The sequence below is a fragment of the Cavia porcellus genome, unplaced genomic scaffold, assembly GCF_034190915.1.
Source record: "Cavia porcellus strain 051 isolate PalLab524CR breed Dunkin Hartley unplaced genomic scaffold, mCavPor4.1 scaffold_6, whole genome shotgun sequence".
In the NCBI taxonomy this organism is placed as follows: Eukaryota; Metazoa; Chordata; class Mammalia; order Rodentia; family Caviidae; genus Cavia; species Cavia porcellus.
In genome coordinates, this window is record NW_026947489.1 from 93273133 (window position 1) to 93292665 (window position 19533).

The 19533-nt window shown below is 48.6% G+C and overlaps 1 protein-coding gene across 1 annotated transcript; it reads right to left on the reverse strand.

The window, feature by feature from the left end:
• Window positions 1-5078: 5078 nt before the first annotated feature.
• On the reverse strand, window positions 5079-17757 carry Krt23 (keratin 23). Its single transcript, XM_003466946.4, has 8 exons — window positions 17294-17757; window positions 11494-11576; window positions 10597-10753; window positions 9407-9568; window positions 9198-9320; window positions 7722-7942; window positions 6965-6996; window positions 5079-5206 (listed from the first exon to the last, which is right to left on the reverse strand). The coding sequence occupies exons 1-8, from the start codon at window positions 17687-17689 to the stop codon at window positions 5112-5114; spliced, it is 1269 nt and encodes a 422-aa protein (XP_003466994.1). The 5' UTR covers window positions 17690-17757; the 3' UTR covers window positions 5079-5111.
• Window positions 17758-19533: the final 1776 nt, after the last annotated feature.

The following is a 19533-nucleotide window of genomic DNA, read 5'->3' on the forward strand; positions in this document are numbered from 1 at the left end:
GAAGACGAGGATGAGGGTTTACCCGGCCGCATCTCTGCTCCGGGGCTGGAGCCACAACGCTCGGGCCCCACTGGGGGAGGCAGAGGGGACATGGGGAGGACGTGGCTGGGGCCTTATGCCCTGCATCTCCCAGGGGGAGGACCCGGGCTAGTTTGCTTGGAAGCTTTGAAACTTGTGGTATTGGATCGGGACTTCATAAAGGTCCCTAAGAATCTTATTGGCTTGTTGGGATGCAAATGAACTTTTTAGCCTGGTGTCAGCTCTCAGTCTGTTTCACATAGACTGTGCTACACACACACAGCACAGCAAAACAAAACGAGAGGGAAACCAAAGGTACTGGTTTAAATCAACTGCTGATTTATTTGTTCCCGCTCTGTGGTCAGCAGTGCAGGGTCAGGTCCTGGGCGAGGCTGGCTGAGTTCACTGACATCCAGGCCCCGCTGGGAGGATCACATGGCTCAGAGCTGGCTGGGCCCGAGGCCCTTGTTCCCAGTCTCAGTGACAGAGGTCAGTTGGGCTCCCCATCTTTCCCTCCAGTGGCCCATCCCTGAGGCCGGCTTAGACTTCCTCCTGGCATGGGGGTCTCAGGATAACTGAGCCCCTAGCTCGGCAGATGGCTTGGAGAGACAGTGCTGGGTGCCCGGGAACTGCTTAGGTCTCTGCTGGTGTCTGGCACTCTGTGCCCCACGGGTCACAGCAAGTCACTGGCCAAGGCCAGAGGACACGGGCTCTGTAGAAAGTCATGACCCCTGGCTGTGTGAGTTCCTTGGAGCCACTAGTACCTAGGGCTCACTCAGAAAATGAGCTTTTTTTTTTTTTTTTATCCTTTTTCCATTGTGAAAGACTAATTCAATATTTTGTGTAATTAGGATCCCTGGTTGCTTAATCTTCTTAAAAGGAACTGTGGCCAGGTTCCATTGCAAAAGATTAGATAGGCAAGTGTGTCACTGCAATGCAGTGGTGCTTAATTTCCATAAAAGATGCCATCGAGACAGGCTCATTTTTCCCAAAGGAGTAGCATGGCATATTACACCACATAAAGTACATTTTTAGATCTCTATGCTAAACGTAGTCTGCTCTCCACTTGTCAAATGCAGTTTGTTAAGAAAACAGCAAAGAGTCAATTTAGTACCAACCCCAGGACTAACACATCTCCAACACTGTTGACATTTTACATGCTAGTTTCAGTTAAAGAGTTCATATCTCTTTTTGACTTTTCAATAAGTTCACGCACTTAACATTACTGTTAGCTGGCGAGGAGTTTTCAAAAATATGTGATGCTTTCTCAATTTGGATTTTCCCTCAGGTTAAGATGCAGGAAGACAGGAGGGTGGAGCTGATCTTTCTGCACCTTAAGCTCTCTCGTCTCTTGGACACAATGATTGCTGTGTTTTCTTCTAATGCTAATATGTTTTGGGTTTGAAGTTACATGCCATACTCTGGTTAACTTCTAGAAAAATATAAAATATGCACTTGGAAAAAAATGAAACAACCTTCTACTGCTTCAGTGTTCCTTCAATTAAGTGTTTTAGTTATTGGTGTCAGGTTAAAAGTGGTGGGTCGGGGAAATGCAGGTGCTGGCCGATGTGACCGTGGCTGCTGGCCTTCGCAGGGACACTACTGCTTCCTGAGCAGAGGAACACTGTGTGCAGATAACCTCCAGTATGCTGGGCCCAGGCGCTCTGCTGTGAGATATGCAAGCTGTTGGCACCAAGTTTTCTTTTGTTTTTTTGACACAGGGTTTTGCTGTGCAGTTCAGGCTGGCCTTGAGCTCACACTGTAGCCCAGGCTGGTCTCAAACCCACAGTGATCCTCCTGCCTCAGACTCCCGAGTGCTGGGATTGCAGGCGTGCAGGATGACAGTGTTGGAGTGCCTCTTGCCGACCGAAGGCTCTGTCTCGTGCAGGACCCTTCCCCAGGGATTCGGTGCTGTCCCTTGCTGCACTGTGTGGCAATCATCATTGGACTTTGCTCGCATCTGCTGTACTTTATAATACACTTACCTTTCTCTATCTAAAATCGGAATGTGGCCAAACATTGCCATTATTTGGGAATCTTTAAAATACATCAAGGCCTTGGATGAGCCATAAAAATTTTAGCTTGCGGTCTGGGTGTTAGGATTTTCAAATATCCTCCAGTAATCCTGAGATAAGCCAGGTGTGAGAACCCCCAGACTAACGACCTTTTCTTGGACTCCCCTCTTGTATCTACCTTTCACCACCGTGACTGAGTCCTGGCTTTCTCCGTGGTTTGACGACCTCCTCCCCTACCCTCCGCTGTTGCATGCTTTGGTAGAGCTGTTAGTATCTTGGTCCCCCAGTACCATGGCATCCACAGGACAAGTGCTCAAAAGCAGTAGTGGGAAAATGAACCTGTGAGGCACGCACAGGGTGTGACGGAAACTACGGCGAATGATTACATTTTTACAACTTTACTGCGGTAAGACCACACGGTGCCACAGGCCCCCTTGCAACGCTCCTTTGGCTTCTGAGATGCTTATCCCATCCCACTCGTGCTCTCTGCCACAGCCCTGGAAGTCCGCCTTCATGAGAGTCTCTAGGTGTGTTGTTGTGGCTGCCTCAGTGGTCTGAGTCAGTATAAAATACTCCCTTTCATGGTCGTTTTGACCCGGGGCAGAGCCAGCAGCAGCCTGGACCAGAGCAGAGGGAGCTGGCCGGCGAGGCCACGCCGTCTGCTCTCACGGGGCTGCCCTCTGCCGGGTGCGCACAGAGCAGCCCTCACTGTAATTCCTGTCATGCTTTCTTTAGACGTCAGCGAAGAGGACTCCCACACCTGCTTCCCACAGGGGCAGAGTGGTGGGACAACTGTACAAGGAGAGGGGAGGATCTGAGGGGGCTTCATGGCAATAGGTCTTTCACATAAGAAATTTTAAAAAGTTAGATATTTGCCATGTGTTTTGATCCCCCGTATTTGATAGGATCGAACAACATCAGATAGATGTATGCACTCCAACCATCCCCAAATACTGCAGATAAATATGCTGACACAAACACTTTAAGGGTAAAGGAACACTTTATCTTTCTTTGGATTAGAAAGATTTTTGCTTCACTGACTTTTGGGCAATAGAAGGATAATTACTATTTACTCAAAAAAATCCCCGCAATGAAAACAATTGAATTTCTTGCCACCTCTTTTATATGGGTGCGGTGTATGTTTGTCAAAGCCAAAAATAAACAGAAACTTCTCAGGCTGCTAATCCACCTCAGCACGCAGCACTGATGGATTCGTTCTGGGTATTTTGTAAGTTTTGGGGCTGATCTGAGTGCGAGAGAAAGGTTGCTCTGTGTTCCTTACAACCCAAGCTTATGCAGCCCTCCCCATATCGGATGGATTCGTTTCTGTTTGTCTTTCCTTAGCAAAACAGAAACAATTCCTTATTGGCAGGGTGGCCAGCTAATCCAGTTTGTGTGGGTCTCAGGTCTGTCTTGGACCTCAGGTGGTATAAGCCTGTCACCTGAGTGGATAAGGTAAAATTTAATCAGACTTTAAGGAGACTTTGGGCGCCTGAATGAAAAATAATTGAAAAATCCAACTCTCAGCAGATTAGACCTAAACTTGACTACAAAGGAAAGTTAGTGATTATTTTCTGGTTCTGGTATTACAGTTTCCCCCTCAGCTTCTCACACTCCTTTATTGGATATTCCCCAAAGGAGTTTTCTAGAAGGGCCCAGGTTTTACCATGGAAGCCTACAGACAGAGCTGTCCACTTACATTTTCTGCACGTCCAGCCGCCCGGGCCACTTACCATGCTTGACGCAGGGCCAGCACTATGTGAAGAGTGATTTCACCGTGTTATTTAGGGACAATGACAAAGTCAGAAGTCAGTACACGTGCAGCAGTGTTTCTGGTGGCTTCAGTGTGGTTTGTTTGATTCGTGCATGGGGACTAGCAGATACAGAGGGCTGACCATACCTTTGCTAGATTTCAAGAAAGAGATAAGTGTCCAAAATGGTAGAAAAAAATGGGTTTTAAAATAGAGAAAAAGGGGCTGGGGATTTAGCTCAGCGGCATAAGTGCCTGCCTTGCAAACGTGTAGTCGTGAGTTCAATCCCTGATACTGATAAAAAAAAAAATAGAGAAAATCACCTCAGGCTAACACCACACAGAAACCTCGCAGAAACCAATGATACGGTTGATTTCAGATTACTGGGGCTGCTTTTCCACCTCATAAGCATCAGAAACATCAATTGCTGCCTTAAAGGGGAGACAAGCCTGGTTTTAACAGATGTCCAGTTCAGAAAACATGAAAATCAATCCCCTCCAAGAGACATGGATTTTAAGATGTTGGACAGCAATGGATCTCAGTGATGCCACTTCTAGTTTAGCAGCTATTACAAGATCTGAAAGACCCAGGTCTAGACTCAGAGGCACCAATTCAGTGGGCATTGAGTAAATCTCTTTACTGCCCTAGGCCTCAGTGTATTTGTCTGTAAAATGAGAGCTTTTGACCATCCCATGCCTGTAGTCTCTTGACTTGTTAATATCCTGCAATCCCATGTGTAGTCTCCTGGTGATGACTTGGTGGAGCTGTGGATTTTTATCTTGGTGAAGTCTCCTGGGCCTCCTTTCTCGATTTGTCCCTCACTCCTTCCATTAAAAGAAGCTGGAGAGCCTGGGAAACCACATCTCATCTCTTGGTTGCATAGCTTGAAGAAACAATCTGTCCCGTGTTTGGATGCTGGAGATATGTGTGACACCTTACGATCCCTCAGGTTCTTTCATGGACAATGCTCTGCGAACCTTTGGAGGGAAAGTGTGCTCGAGGCTCTGTCTTGCTTTGCAGTGCAAGAAAACATAGCATGCAGTGTACACAGTTTTACTGGCTACCACCCGGATGCACCTAATAGGAATCTGAAGGCTGCAGGAGGCAAGCAGGTCTTTAGACTCATAAATTGACCTTTAGACTTGAGAAGTTCAACAGTGTATCAAACGCGATAGAGGAAGACTGATGAGACTGTGATAGAGAAAGTACGAGAAGTTTCTGAGTCGATAACTCTAAGGATACTTTACAGGGCTCCCCCATCAGTCTCTCAGCAAAGACTTTCATTGGAAATGAATAATTTTACAACAGGCAGAAACTTTTATTGGCCTCATGCGTGCTTTTGGATCTCATTCACTTGAGAAAGAACTATCCTTCCGTTGACACTCTCCTGGGTGATGGCCTTGATCTTTGGAGCTGCAGATGCTGTGGGAAAGAGCAGCGAAGTGGTCACTACCATGCTTTCTACATCATCCGAACTATATTCTTGTTTGGTTCCCTAATCTATTCCCTTGGAGCTTCACTGTACCTCCAAAATGATCACTAAGCAATATGGCAGACCCTGATGGCTGGCAACATGGAGGGCCCTGATGGCTGAGCAGTATGGAGGGCCCTGATGCCTTAGCAACATGGCGGTCCTGATGGCTGAGCAACGTGGTGGACCCTGATGGCTGAACAATATGGCAGACCCTGATGGCTGAGCAACATGGCGGACTCTGCTCCAAAGAATTTTTCCTCTACCCTCAGAATTTTTTCTCTACCCTCCTGCCAGGAAATGAAAGTCTGTGGACAACAGTGTCTTTTGGAGATGAAGATGTGCATGCAAGGTGTTCCTGATCCAGATGCTGGTCCTGGCCACATGCCTCTGAGGAGGGCTGTGCGGCTCTAGCATTGCAGAGGCTGTTACCTTGAAGAGGTCTATATGCCATTTGAAACACCATATTTTAAGACCTGGAAACCACGCTAGGTTGGGTGAGAGACCAGGGACGTTTATCAGGACTGCTGTTCTCAAGGGTATGTTTTATGTGAATAAGTCTTATTGACCATCAATCAATCAATTCTAAACCCTAGGGATGTATGACAGAGATAAAAGAAAGCTCTGTTAAAAATCAAACCTCTCCTAGAGGAGATTGGGCTATTTTTATGACTTACTGTGTTTCCCATCCCTGGGCTTAGGTAAAGTGAGGGTGAAGGACCGTCTGTTGGATTTTGCATGAAGGTAGCAGGTCTATAACTATGGGGCCCACTCTGATTCTCTGAGTTGCTGATACCTGATAACAATTTTATCCCAGATGCTTGAGGAAGTGCTGCATGTTCTGCATTGGGCTCTTCTATAGCTTTTTTGGAGATGTTAATGGTAACCTGGGAAAATAGTGTACCCAGGCCTAAGGTGCTTGGGGTGGTGGTAGGGCACCTCCAACTCTCTCTGGCCCTGGAACACATCTTTCCTAAGACACTACTCAGATCTCATGGGGCCCGGGGATACAGCTCAGTGGCACAGATCCTCCCTGGCAAATGTGAGTCATGAGCTCAATTCTTAGTACCAAAAAAACTCATGAAACATTGGTGTAAAACAGAATTGATGGGAACTTCTGTGGTTTGATTTCTTAGGGGTTTAATAAATAGCCTCCGTTACTTAATAGAGACGTAAGACTATTGTTTATCATCTTAATTTTTTCATTGTTTGCATGTAACTTTCATATCGAGGTTAAGCATCCCTTATCCAAAACTCTGAACTCTAAATTTCTCCAAAATGAGGATTGATAAGCTGGCACAAGTGGGACATTCCACACCATAAAACTTTGCTTCATAAAAATGTTTAAAATATTGTATAAAATTACCCACGGGCCATATGTATGGGGTGTGTATGAAACATGAATGAATTTCATGTTTAGACTTGGCTCATAAGCTCAAAGTATCTCAGGGTGCTCACTGAAATAATCCAAAATTAAAGAAAAAAGTCTGAAATCAGAGACACTTCTGATCCCAAGTGCTGTGGGTAAGGGATGCTCCACCTGCAGCCATGGGAAAGGCAGTGACAGCTCACCATGTTCTGTGTTACTGAGTTTGTTAAATTAACTGAAAACTTCAGCCATCTGGGACATTTAGGGGTACAGCAAGGGTCATCCCACTCCGGAATGGATAAAAACATCAGTAGATCCAAACAGTGAAAGAAATTTTTACCTTGCCCGCTGGACTTAGATTCTTCCATCGCCCTATACAAATGAGAAGAGTTAAAACCCACTTTAGTACTGGCAAAGTCACCACCTCTCCGGAAGAGCCCGTCTCCGCGTGCTGCTTGTAAATCCTCAGCTCTTTAATGGGGATAATTGTCTGCGCTTGGTATGATGAAGGTCATGAGCTCACGGAGGACCTGGATCTGCCTCCTCTCAACCTTGGGCAAGGGAGTTCTTCCAAGCCACCCTCTCCGTCCTGCCTGCTGCGGGCATCTCTTTTCCAGGGTCCCTTCTAGTTTGAGGTCTCAGCCTGCAACCCCAGAATTTCTCGGGCTGGCTTATGTTTGGTCCCAGGACATCTTATTTATGCATTTTGAAAAACTTTCTAATTCTTTTTTTTTCAGTCATAGAATATAGCGTCCTTTCTATGACCAGAATATCCAAGAATATCAAACTGAAAGTCTAAACAGTCTTACCATTTAGACTCTTTCCCTGCTTTTAGGTTAAAACATTACTGCTACAGTTTTCAAGTTGGTATGTGTTTTTTCCTAGAGATTTTAACATGTTCATCTTAACGGATCTAACGGATCTGAGGACAGAGAGGACATCCAGGGAGGAGCAGCCTGTTGGTCTGTGCTTGCTCTGGGGATCTTCAGAGGCAGTGGGCATCAGCCCCTGCCCCTCTGGAGCTACACCCAGGAAGGTGCCCAGGAGCACGCCCGTGCTGGGGCACACCTGAGCTGCCTGCACCCGGCCCGCCTTACCCCTCGCTGTCACCCTCCAGCAGCTGGCGGTAGGTGGCGATTTCCTTCTCCAGGTGGGTCTTGATGCCCAGCAGCACCTTGTACTCGCTGTTCTGTCGCTCAAGATCGTGGCGAAGCTGCTGCAGCTCCTCTTCGTAGCGGGAAATGATTCGCTGCATGTCCTGGAGCTGGCAGGAGTAGCGGGACTGGGTCTCTGAAAGCATGCTCTCCAGGGCGGATTTCTGAAAGAAGAAGGCATTGTCCTTTGCTAGCTGACCAGCAGCCTGACTGCTCAGTGGGGTGGGCTTACTGGGTGTGGAGCTTTGGCCACTGCTGGGCTATTTGAATTGGTGTCAGAGCTGGGACTTCTGACATCATTTTCGGGGTGTAAAGCCATTGCATCAGGGAGCTCCCAGGAACTCTGTCCTGCTCCTCCAGCATGGATGGTCCCTGCTCAGCGTTTGGGATCAGGCATGTGCGTTGCCTGGCTGCAGACTGATCCACCCCAACGCTTCCGGTTTGTCTCTGGCCAGACGGAAATTCCCCAAGGGAGGCAGCACCTGGGGCTTTGCTCAGCTGTCTCCTGAACAGTGAAGCCCTTCCAGGACAGCCTACAAGGCAGCTGTCCACCCTGCCACCTCGCCTCCTCCTGCACTGCCCTTTCTTTGCAGCGGTCCTCTGTGTCTCACACGCCATTTTACCTCCGTGGTTTGCACATTTACTGCTTGTTCCCCTCATGACTTCAGCACCCAACTCTCAGTGCTGAGTAGTGTCACGTAGCAAAGGTGTGAAGGTGTCCACACGCCTCGCTGGCATCACAGAGAGGTGGGACAGAGCTGTGTAGTCTTTAAAGCAATAAAACACAGTGCTGTGTAGTTTCTGAGCTTGGCATTGTCATCATGGCTATCACGGATTTGTAAGCTGTCACATTTACCATGTGCATCTCTACACCCATGAACTAATTGTGTCCTCTAGAGACCGAAAGGGGAGCAGCACTGAGAGGTCACGCTGGTGACAGACCTGAAGAGCCTGAAGGCAGGGAAGGACCCATAGAAGGAAGTGAGCCAGGCATGGCATCAGGATTTCTCTGAGTGGAGCTGCAGGATAGCCTGGCTTTCAGTGGAGAGATTATGGGGGTCTAGAAACTCCCACCCTAGCATTGTGTGGTTTCACCACTGGTGCCTTACTAGTTGTGTGGCTTTGGCCAATTTCCTTAACTGTTTGGAGCCTCAGTTTCCTCATCTCTAAAATGGACACCTAAAGGCCTGCCTAGAAAGGTAATGTGAGGACTAATGGTATTTAATAGAATGAGCTGCCTCACCCAACATCTGGTGTCCTCTTTACATGATGACTGCAGCTCTTGCTACCATCCCTATGGGAACAAGATCTATGGACAGTGGGCAGAGGGGCCCGCAGGGAAGTGGGGTTGATGTCTGGATGGTTTCCTGGAGGAGGTGACACGGGACTCGGATGGTCCTAATCTCCCCCACTCCTCACCTTGTTGTGCTGAGCTTGCAGATCAATCTCCAGGGCCTGGAACGTGCGCTTCAGCTCATGGATGTCACCCTGGGTGCCCTTCACAGCAGCTGGGCTGGCCACCTCCTGGGACATGGCTGTCGACTGGGAGACCGGCACAGACAGAGGGGTCAGCACTGCAATCCCATGGAAACGGGCGTCCGGGCAGTCTGCCCACCTCTCCCTCTCACCTGCTCTCTGAACCAAGTGTCGAAGTCCTGATTCTTCTTCTTCATGATAGACTCGTACTCCTGCCTCATGTCCTCCAAGACCTTGATCAAATCTTCCCTGGGAGTCGCGTCCACCTTCACGCTGACCTTGAAGTCACTGGGCATGGGCTTCCCCCTCAGGTCCTGTTCCATAAGACAGAAAGGAAACAAAATAGCGGCCAGGGCAAACAGAAGCCTGGATTGTTGCACTCATGGGCAGCAGTAAATGGATCCTGAAAAAACCAAACCAAACCAGCCAGCCCAGGTGGTGTGATTGCTCTCCCTGGTGTGGTTTGGTTTCTCAATTCTTCTTTTTGATAACACAACTATATACTTTTTTTCTCTAGTAATTTTATAAAATAAAGATTAGCACAAGACAGGTACCAGCATGGCTTCTTTGATGACTAACTTAATCCCTGGTTAAAATACTTCAGAGACAACTGTGCTAGCACAGTGTGTGTGCTATTCCTGTCTAGAAAATGTTTCTTGGTGGAACAACTGTACAATTAAGTGGTTGCAAATTTCAGGTTTTAGGCCAATGCTTTTGGGAAGCAGTTCAGTCATGAGAAACCAAAAGGTAGAGACAAGCTTTTAAAATCCTCTACCTTCTGCCTTTGGAGAGTTGACGCCCATAGGATTCCGCGAAAACCCAGCACCGGCAGGAAAGGTTTTAATTAAGACATCGTCTAACCAGCTTTTCAGAAACCAGCCTCTTTGATGTTCAGAAGCAACTTCCATTTGCCTAAAATGGAGATTGTTTTTCTATCGTTTTATCAGCCTCAGCTTCTTGAGATGAATGGTTAATGCTTCTGGAAATCAAGATTCTTAATTTTTGCCACCAGCCGTGTTGACTTTGGCCCACGGTACATCCTCTTTGTTCTCTGGTTCCCCAGGTTGTGTCCTGGGTCAGTGCAGGAAGCCCAGAGCTAGTCTGGTGTAGTGTTAACAAGAGCCCTGGCTAATTCATTGCTGCTGATGTTCGTACTTTGGTGGTTGTTTTTGACGTCTGAATCTATAACCCTAAAACTGGAGAAGTTAGGTATTTCTGTTTTACTGCAGGAGAGGACCTTAGGACTGGAATTCAGGTGCCAGATTCCTCTGTAGCTAACAAACGCCCTGGTGTGCACAGGTCGAGAGCAGAGCCTGCTGCTGGGACACTTGGCCAGTCTTACCTGTTCATGTTGCTTCTTCATGAGAATTAACTCTTTCCTCATCCCCTCCACCTCCTGCTCCAGGTCTGTCGTGACGATGGTCAGGTCATCCAGGGTCTTCCGCAGGGCTTCCACTTCAACCTCCAGGTCTTGTTTTAGGGAGTGCTCGTTCTCGTACCTTTGTGGAGAAGGAAGAAAGAACCCACCTGCTGTCAGGAGGCTCTGCCAGGATTCTCGTTGGTGTAGAGGTGGACCTCAGACTTTTTAAGTTTAATCGGATTGTGTGAACACGACACAGGGTGACTGCTGTGGCTACCTCATGCTGTGCTGTTTTTCCAGGGTGGTCAACTTTTTAACCGAGCAGGGAGAACAGAAGCATAAATAGCCTCTCCCCACCTGGATTTCACAGCCCTTAGTGTTCTGCCAAAGGTTCTTCCTCCAAGTGCATGGCTTAAGTTTTCCAAAGCAAATGATGGGCAGTACAACATTTTAACACTCTGTCTTCTGGGGTGCATTTATCGAGACGAAGATATTTGTCTAAATAATCAAAATAAAATTATGCTATGTAAAAACCAGCAATTCCAGGCTGAAGACTTAGCTCAGCAGCATAAGCACCTTCCTGGTAAGCACAAGGTGGTGAGTTTGATCCCCTATACTAAAAAAAAAAAAAAAAAAAAAAAAAAAAATCCACAATTCCCCCAGTATCACCTGATTCTTGATTCATATTCAAACTTCCCATGGGTCCTTGTGTTTCATATCTGGTTTGTTTCAACCAGAGTCCATTCGAGTACACACAGTATTAGCCATGCTATGTTTTCATTATAATTCGTTCAGGTTTTAGTTGTGGGTTTGATGAGGTTTCCTTTTGGAAAGCACAGGAACCCCCAGGTCACACGGCCCTGCGCAGAAGGAACTTACTTCAGGCTGAAGTCATCCATCGCCAGCCTGGCATTGTCCATGAGGACCAGGATGCGAGCGTTGGCCATCTTGCCGTCCACTATCTGCAAAACAGAGTCAGATGGTCCCGCTGGAGGGGCCACGGATGCCTCTGTCCCCCGGCTCCTGGACCTGAGCTCATCAGCATAGACCACCTCTCTGCGCCAGAACACGAGAGCCAGGGCTGAGTGTGTTTATTGAGTGCGTAGGGAGTGCTGGCCTGGCAGGATTTCTAGCAAGCGTCCGGCCTGCAGCTAATTTCCTCACTGCTTTTTATGTTGAGTTTTGACAAGTCCAGGCTGCGGCCTTGAGAAAGAGGCAGGGACTGCAAACGTTCAAAAGGGCAAAGGTAGCTCGAGGGTCCTCAGGCGTCTTAGTGTCTCCCTAAGCTCCTTGCACCCAAAGACGTGTAGAGTGCAGGCTGTTAAGTCTTTTCTGAGCATGAGTGTTAGGTCAGTTCTCCTAAAATGCCGTAACTATCATTTTAGATGAGCATATTCGTACTTGGCAATATATCTGTATTTCTGGTCATTATTAATGAGCAAAAAAGTTAAGTGTCTAAATAATCATTATAGCAATTCATTTCCCCCCACAGTGTTAACAGCCATAGACAGGTGTAAGAGAAGAGTGTAGTGTGTGTGTAAATTAACAGAGCAGTCTCAGAGTGAAAGACACATCACCACTAACCCCCTGTGAGCCTCCCCTCACCTCCAACGCACTGATTCCCTCTCGGTCATTTTGACTTTGGAGAAGCACCGGAAGCCACATGGTGCAGATCCAGTGAAGAAGGAGAACCAGGGGCTGGAGATTTAGCTCAGCGGCACAAGTGCCTGTCTGGCAAGCACAAGGTTGTGAGTTTGATCCCTGGTACAGGGAGGGAGGGGGACGAGGAAGGCAGACAAGCACACTGCGGTTTTTACCACCTGGCCTTTCTGCGGGTGGCCCTTGGCAGGAGCATAGTCACTGTATTTTTGATCATATTTCATAATGACGTGCACAAGGGAGGATTTCCAGAGCTGCTTCAGAAAGGGGCAAGAACTCAGATAAGCAAGTGCCCAAAGAGGGAGTGGGGAGGGTTTTGACAGGGTTCGTAGTGACCTGTCTTTTGCTATGATATGCTTTTGAGAGTGTAAGCATCCCCCTACAGTTTAACCCTCCCCTTGTATGTAACTTGCAGGTGTGTGTGTGTGTGTGTGTGTGTGTGTGTGTGACCCAGTCATAGCTATTAAAACATTTATTGGAGAACCAGCGGCTCCCTAGATCCAGCCAACGTGGAACTTAGGCAGTTGCACAAGGAAGCAATTCACCCACCCTCTTGGTAAGCAGCCCTGGTGTGGGCCGGGAGGAGACCCAGTCAGTGGCTCCCGTGAGCCTATGGTGGGCAGGCTGAGAATCAACCCCCCCCCCCGCCACAGCATTAGCACCTGGGGCCAGAGGTCTGAGCATCTCTTGGGAGGGTGACCATATGCAATATGGCAAATATGGGGATTTCCTTCCATCTTCTGTTTGAAAGTAAAGGTAGTTTTCACTGTTATGTTTTGTAATGATTGTCTTGCTGTGTTCAGTATTCTCTCTCAATTGGTTTTATAATGTTCTGTATTTGGTTTGATTTTGGTATATCTAATTGACTGGACAACTCTTGTGAAGATAACGAGATATACTACGGTACCTGTTACTGCCATCCCAGTATCCTGCTTTGAAGTTCTGTACCAGTTTCACTGCATTGTCTTGATTGGCTTTGTTGTGTTGTATTTTTACTATCTTCAAAATAAAATAAAAACAAACCCCACATTTACGGAGTTGTTTATCATCTAATAAAGGTGCTAAGGAAGCTTTAACCCTATTATAGCTTCCAGTGAAAGATTTTACCTGGATGGGCATATGGTTTTTTTTTTTTTTGCATAATTTAAAAGAAAAACTCTGTGGGGCTTAGTTTTGATAGTTGTGCACACAGTGTAGCCGGAGAACTAGTGTGCCTCGGCGATGGCACTGTCTCTGGAGGCATGGGGTGGAGGTATTTCAGGACCGTCACCACACAGTGCTTTTGCAGTCAAGGACTGTGCCAAGCTACATACCGGGCTGCTGCTTTGGTTCTGGCCATCCACGTGGTCTTGGGCAGGTCCCCTGCTGTGTTTCAGGTCCACAATTTGTTATTAAATAGGGAGCTCGTGCCAGCGTTGGTGACCTTGGAGGTCCCCTGGCTAAACTTATATTATTTAGTTGGAGCTTCAAGAGTCCTATGATGTTGCTGTTGCATCTACAGAGCTAATCCTGTTATTCAGCAAGAGTTTTCCAGGGCGAGCTGTAGCCCAGTACAAAGACACCATCAAAGACTGGTTCTAAACAGAACGTTGCTGATAACTTGGAGTTTGGGTCACAAATGCCCAATAGGGGTTTTTGGGAGCCAAGAGGACGCCCCCCTGGGACCTGAAGAGCAGGGCTGGCCTTGCACTCCTGTTCCCACAGGCTGAACGAACCTGGCGGAGCCTCGGTTTCCTCTGCCATATAATGGGAATAAGAATCATTACTCCTTCAAGGAGTTATGAGGGTTAGAATCCTCACAGGAAAATAACTTTGTAAAATAGCATATTCCTGGCATACCATAGATACTCTCAAAATCATCTGAAATGGAATCAGTTCAGAAAAATATAAATAGAGCAGTTTTTAAAAAAATCTAACTTTTATTATTAAAGCTAATGTCGGCTTATGAAAAGCCTTAGGGTTTTTGTTTGCTTTTTTGCTTAGTTATTGCTTTTGCAGTATTGGGGGTTGAACCTAGGGCTGAGTTACACCCTTGGACCTTTAAAAATATTTTTTATTATGAGTCAGAGTCTCAATAAGTCCCTATTTGCCCGGGCTGGACTCAAGCTTGAGATCTTCCTTCCTGCCTCTTCCTCCCAGAGTGCTGAGAGTACAGGTGTGCCCACCACGCCTGGCTAATCCCCAAGTTTCATGAGGCATCCTCTAGCCTCCACTGTTCATGGTGGGAGGGGGCCAGGCTGGCTGCCCCACTCCACTTCCTGCTTCCTTTGGGGATCAGGTTGCTTCCTGCAACCTCTTCCTTTCATAAGGGACAGCAGACATGTCCTGGTCACCTGTCTACAATGCTACTTTGGGGGATTCTGACCACAGCCTTTCCTTCCAAGCCCTTTATTCTTCACATTAGCCAAACTCCTGCAAAACAGAACGTAGCTCCACGTCTGGCAGCCCAGGACCCTGGGATAAGCCTCGTTCACACAGGTGCTGAGAAGCCCTGCAGGACACGGACTCTGAGATGGTGGTCAGCACCTGAGAAACCTTGCACCATGCCCAACACAGGACCAGGAGAGCAAAACTACCGCTGGCCAGCTTCTTTGGCCTTGCTGAGCTAAAACGATGACCATGCTCTCTGCAGGGTCCACCTCAAGGGCTGGAATCTCCAGCCAGTGTTCTAGGGGTTCACCAGGGTGAGCTGTGGGTGCATTTTACATAAAGCACCTGTAAAACTGTTTCCCACTCTTGGGCGTACTTGATACGATATTATGCTGAGGCCACCACTCCTGAGCTATCCTCCAGGGTCATAAGTGGATGAAGGTGGATTGGGAAATAACACACGAGGCACAGGTCTTGCACTGTGCCTTGTAATTATTGCCTGGCTTTTCCCCAAGGCCCTGAGTTCTTTTACAATCTCGCCGGTGCGTTAGCACAGCACACGTGCTCCAAACTGACCAAAATGTCAAAGATAGCAGCCCTGAGAGTCATTCTGGGAATTTTCTGGATGATATCCCTATAGCTTCTGTCAAAATAATTGGATTAATTTTGAACGCAGTTTTTTTCCCTAGACTTTTAGAGCACCATTTAATACTCTAAAGTACGAGCAGAGCTCACACCTGCGTGGGGTATCTCATGATGACCCAGGAAGGGGTCAGCTCCTCCTAAGAGCGGGAGATGAAAATGTTCTCATCTGGAAACTGGTGTGTGTGTGAGTGTGTGTGTGTGTGTGTGTGTGTGTGTGTGTGCTGAGGACAAAAACAACCTCACCCTCAAACACTTGAGTTGCTTTCTTCAAACCTCCAGAAAATGCAGCCTCTAAAGTGAGCACTCAGAAAAGTTTGGAACTCAAAGCAGAGGGAGAATTCAGAATGCTGGACCCTCTGGGGGGTGAGGTGGGGAAGTTCACCCCTCCCTCATAAATGATCCCACCTGCCACCCTTGATGCAATATTTCTTGATTTGGTTCTAAAGAATTTAGACAACCATGTGGTCTCCTTTTTCTCCTGTAAGTTGAGGATAAGAATACCAGACTCTTAGGCTTTTGAGACCCCACTAAGATGTGTGTGATGTACTGTGTGGATACAGTGCAAGTACTTTGCACGATCTTTCCTAAGAAGATACAAATAACACTGCCTCTGGGGCAGGCCGGCCATCGGGGTGCTGAGGTCTCCCACCTCTGCCTCTGGCTGGTGCCTTTGAATGGCTGTTTCCCTTTCCTGAGCTCTGATTTCTAAACAGTTGTGGGAATAAAATCCGATGACAGCAGTTTCATCCCCGTAGAAAGCTCTTAGCACAGACATGTGTGTTAAATACTCAGTGCGATGCCCAGCATTGCAGAAGGGCTGTGTGGTCAGCTCCTCCCTCCTCTCCTGCCCCTTCCTCCTGCCTTCTGCTAGCTGCTGCTTCGACCTCTTCTGTCCTTTGCAGTCCTGCTCTCAGCTCTCTGCCTGCAAATACCTCCTTTTCCCTCCATCCTAAAACCAAAGCAATTTTATTAAATGAAAAACAGCGAGGATTGGTGAGTCATTTCGATTTTCAGCAGAGACAACCAGCCGTGCACTCTGTAGTTAAGGTAATGACACAGTCAGTTATCAGGCTGATTATTCAGTAATTAGGGGTCATTACAAGGACGGATTTATATTATCTTGATTGGTCCTACATTCAAGCAAGCATGACCTGGGTGTTGAAAAATAACCTGGTGTAATATTGGAGGTCTGTGATGCCCTTCCTGGGGTAGATCACAATCTTACACTGATTTCCTGAGACTCCTTTGTGTAAGACGGAAGTTACACACCGTTTACAAATAACCGATGTCATTGCTGAGTTTCCTCTGCCTCTAGCTGTGTATCCCACAAAGCTGAGCCTGGATTGTGAGCTGTTTGGCTGACAGGTTTTGTATTTTTTGAAGCTTGTCTCCTTAGCCCATTCCAGCAATCAGATTTTAAAAACAGTATTCATCTTGCCTGGTCCCTCCCAGCATTTTATCTGCTGGCCGCCCCCAAAAGAAACACCCACAGATGTTGCCAGGATATATGTCAGGCTGGTGGAGTGACAGCTTTTCGGCCTCCTGTTGATGGATGACCACACTTCGTAAACACTTCGGGGTGGGGCACAGCCGACTATGTCTTGAGAAAGTCAACACCCCTGGCCTTGTGTATCAAGCATGCAACCTGCATACCAGCCCTTACCACCACTGGGACATTACCGGTTCCCACGTGACACTGTACCGGGCCAGGCTGCCTGGCACTTTTGTGATTTTTTTTTTAAGACATGAAAAATCAGTTTTATTTTTCAAAAATAGCCTAGGATACTTTTATGCCTTGGGCTGCCTTGATTTTCTGGTTGATGGGTAGATTAATTACACCAGACTTTCCCACGCCTGAATCGATGGTGGACTAAGACTAGAGCCTCCCAGTTACTTTGCACTCTTCTGTCCTGGTTTTAGAAACCCCTTCCACACTGACTTTTCCTCCCTAGGGTCCCCGGCGATGTGGCCTGGGGCTCTGGCTCACGGGCCGCAGGCACCTTACCTTTTCCTGCAGGTGGCTTATGTTTTCCTCGTACTGGGAATAGTCTTTCTGGCTGCCGGAATCTCTCTCCTGGTGCCATTGCAGAATACGGCTCTCCAGCTTCTGGTTGGCGGCCTCTAGCGCGCGCACCTTGTCCAGGTAGGAGGCCAGGCGGTCATTGAGGTTCTGCATGGTCTCTTTCCCATTTCCGCCTAGCAGGGGACCACTCCTTGGAGCTGCCCAAGCCCCTCCTGGGGGCAGGCAGCTCGGCCTGGAGAAGGAGACAGAGACGCGGGCACCCCCGGCACCGCCGTGGATGCTGGGGGCCCGGGGACAGTTCCCAGGCCGGCCCCAGCCACCTCCTGTTCCACGGAGGGAGGCCGAGTGGCTCTGGCTGTAGCTGCGGCTTGAGTTCATGGTCCCATCTGTGTCTGGGGCTAGGCTGGACTCTGGTTGGCCCCCGGCAGTGGAGGACTGGGCCGTCCGGACTGCTCTGGTGGTTTTATGCCTTTTGCAGTGGGAGTTCCCTCCCTGACAGCTGCACCAACAAGATCCTATCATTGTGCAACACGTGCTCCCTCTTGGTCAATCTCGAAGTGCCCGGGGCCAGCACACGCTGTTGTCCTTTAGAGACACACCAATTCGCCAGCCCGCTTCCTCCCTTTGGGGATAACCTGAGGCGTGGCCATGAAGCTCGGGTGTCCTAATCTGCCCAAGGAATTTTTCCATCCTCTGTTTATTAGGAAAAGGTCAGATCAAAGCCCACAAAGTGATTATTTGGTGTGGTGTAGACTTTCTTTTTAAAAAAAACAGACATGAGCCCCACAGGGACCCAGAGAGAGAGAGACTCCTGAGCGTACAGCTGGATCCCAGGGGCATCTTGGGCCCTGCTTGAAAGCTACCTGCACTGCAGAAGTGTGGAGGGTGCTGGATATCTGATGCCTTCCTGTCGAGGTTGTTTGATGGAAAGTAATTTCAAAGGACTTGCTCTGGACAACAAGCCCTCAATTAGGTATAATTAATGAATGAACGGTGGAAGCTCCTTTTGCCAGCCGCCTTTCCTCCCAGCATACCTCCGAAGCAAACAGCCCGGCCTGTGGCCAGGACCTCGGAGGCCCTAGGAGGAGGGCGAGGCCGCTCACTGCCCTGCAGCACCATCCCTGGCCAAGCCCCGGGGTGGCCAGCTTCTGTGTGCCTGTGATTGGAACAGGGGCCAGCGGGAGCAGGAACCATGTCCGGGGCTGTCAAACATGAGGAGTCTTGCATATCACCACCAGGAGGGAGGCCAGGGAGGAATGCAGGCCAGTGCTGGCAGGGAGCCCTTGCCGGGCCCAGATTTAAAACCTGCGGATAGAATATCAGAGTCAGAAGAGACTTTAACCTTGCTGGTTTGACAAAACTGTTGTCACAGGTGAGGTGGGCAGCCGAGTGGCATCTGGAGGGCAGAAGCGTGGAGGAGTTAGTGGAGAAGCCCCAGGAGGAGTCCTCTGCCATCCCGCACTGTCCCCGGAGAGTTGGATCATGACCGTCATCTCACCCAACACTTCTCTTTCTTGTTGAAGGTGGACTTCCCAGTTCACACAGCCCTGTGTTTGTCTCTCTCCAACCCTGGCTGTCACTCTCGTTAGTGTCCTGACCTTGCCCATCAACATCCAGGGACACACAGGGGTGAGTGGTTCAGAGCTGGTTCCCCGTACAGTGTCATTGAGTCAGTCTGTCACTGTCAACGGCTCAGTCTGTGCTGTCCTCTCAGCTCAGATGGTCACCCATGCCCGCCTTCACTGCAGTGGGAGGGCTCCCTTCCTGAACGATCATTTCTGAGTTCCCCTGCATGAGTCGGGTGCCTCTGAGGAGGAACCTGCCCTGCTTGGGTCCAGAGCCTTCCAGTGGGGCAGACCTCTTGGCATCCCTGCCTCGCCCAACAAGCTGGAGCCCCCTCTCCCGCGCCCCCCGCGTCATTGTCGTCATTGTCGTGAGCTGCTGTGACGACAGCCTGGAAGTCAGGAGCAGGCCTTCCACCGACAGAGCTCCGGAGCCCAGCTTCGTAGCCATTCTATGCAGGGGAAGTTAAGTCAGTATCGGGGTGTTTAGAGTCAATATTCCAACTTCGTGCCCATCACCTCTACCCCTGTTCAGAAGGAAACTTACATCGGGAGAGGAGGAGGCATCATCATGAAGGCTGATCCATTTCCATTGCAGATAAAAGGGGAAAAGGGGAGAAGGGGAGAAGCACTTGACCTTGCTGTCTCTGTTGAATGAGA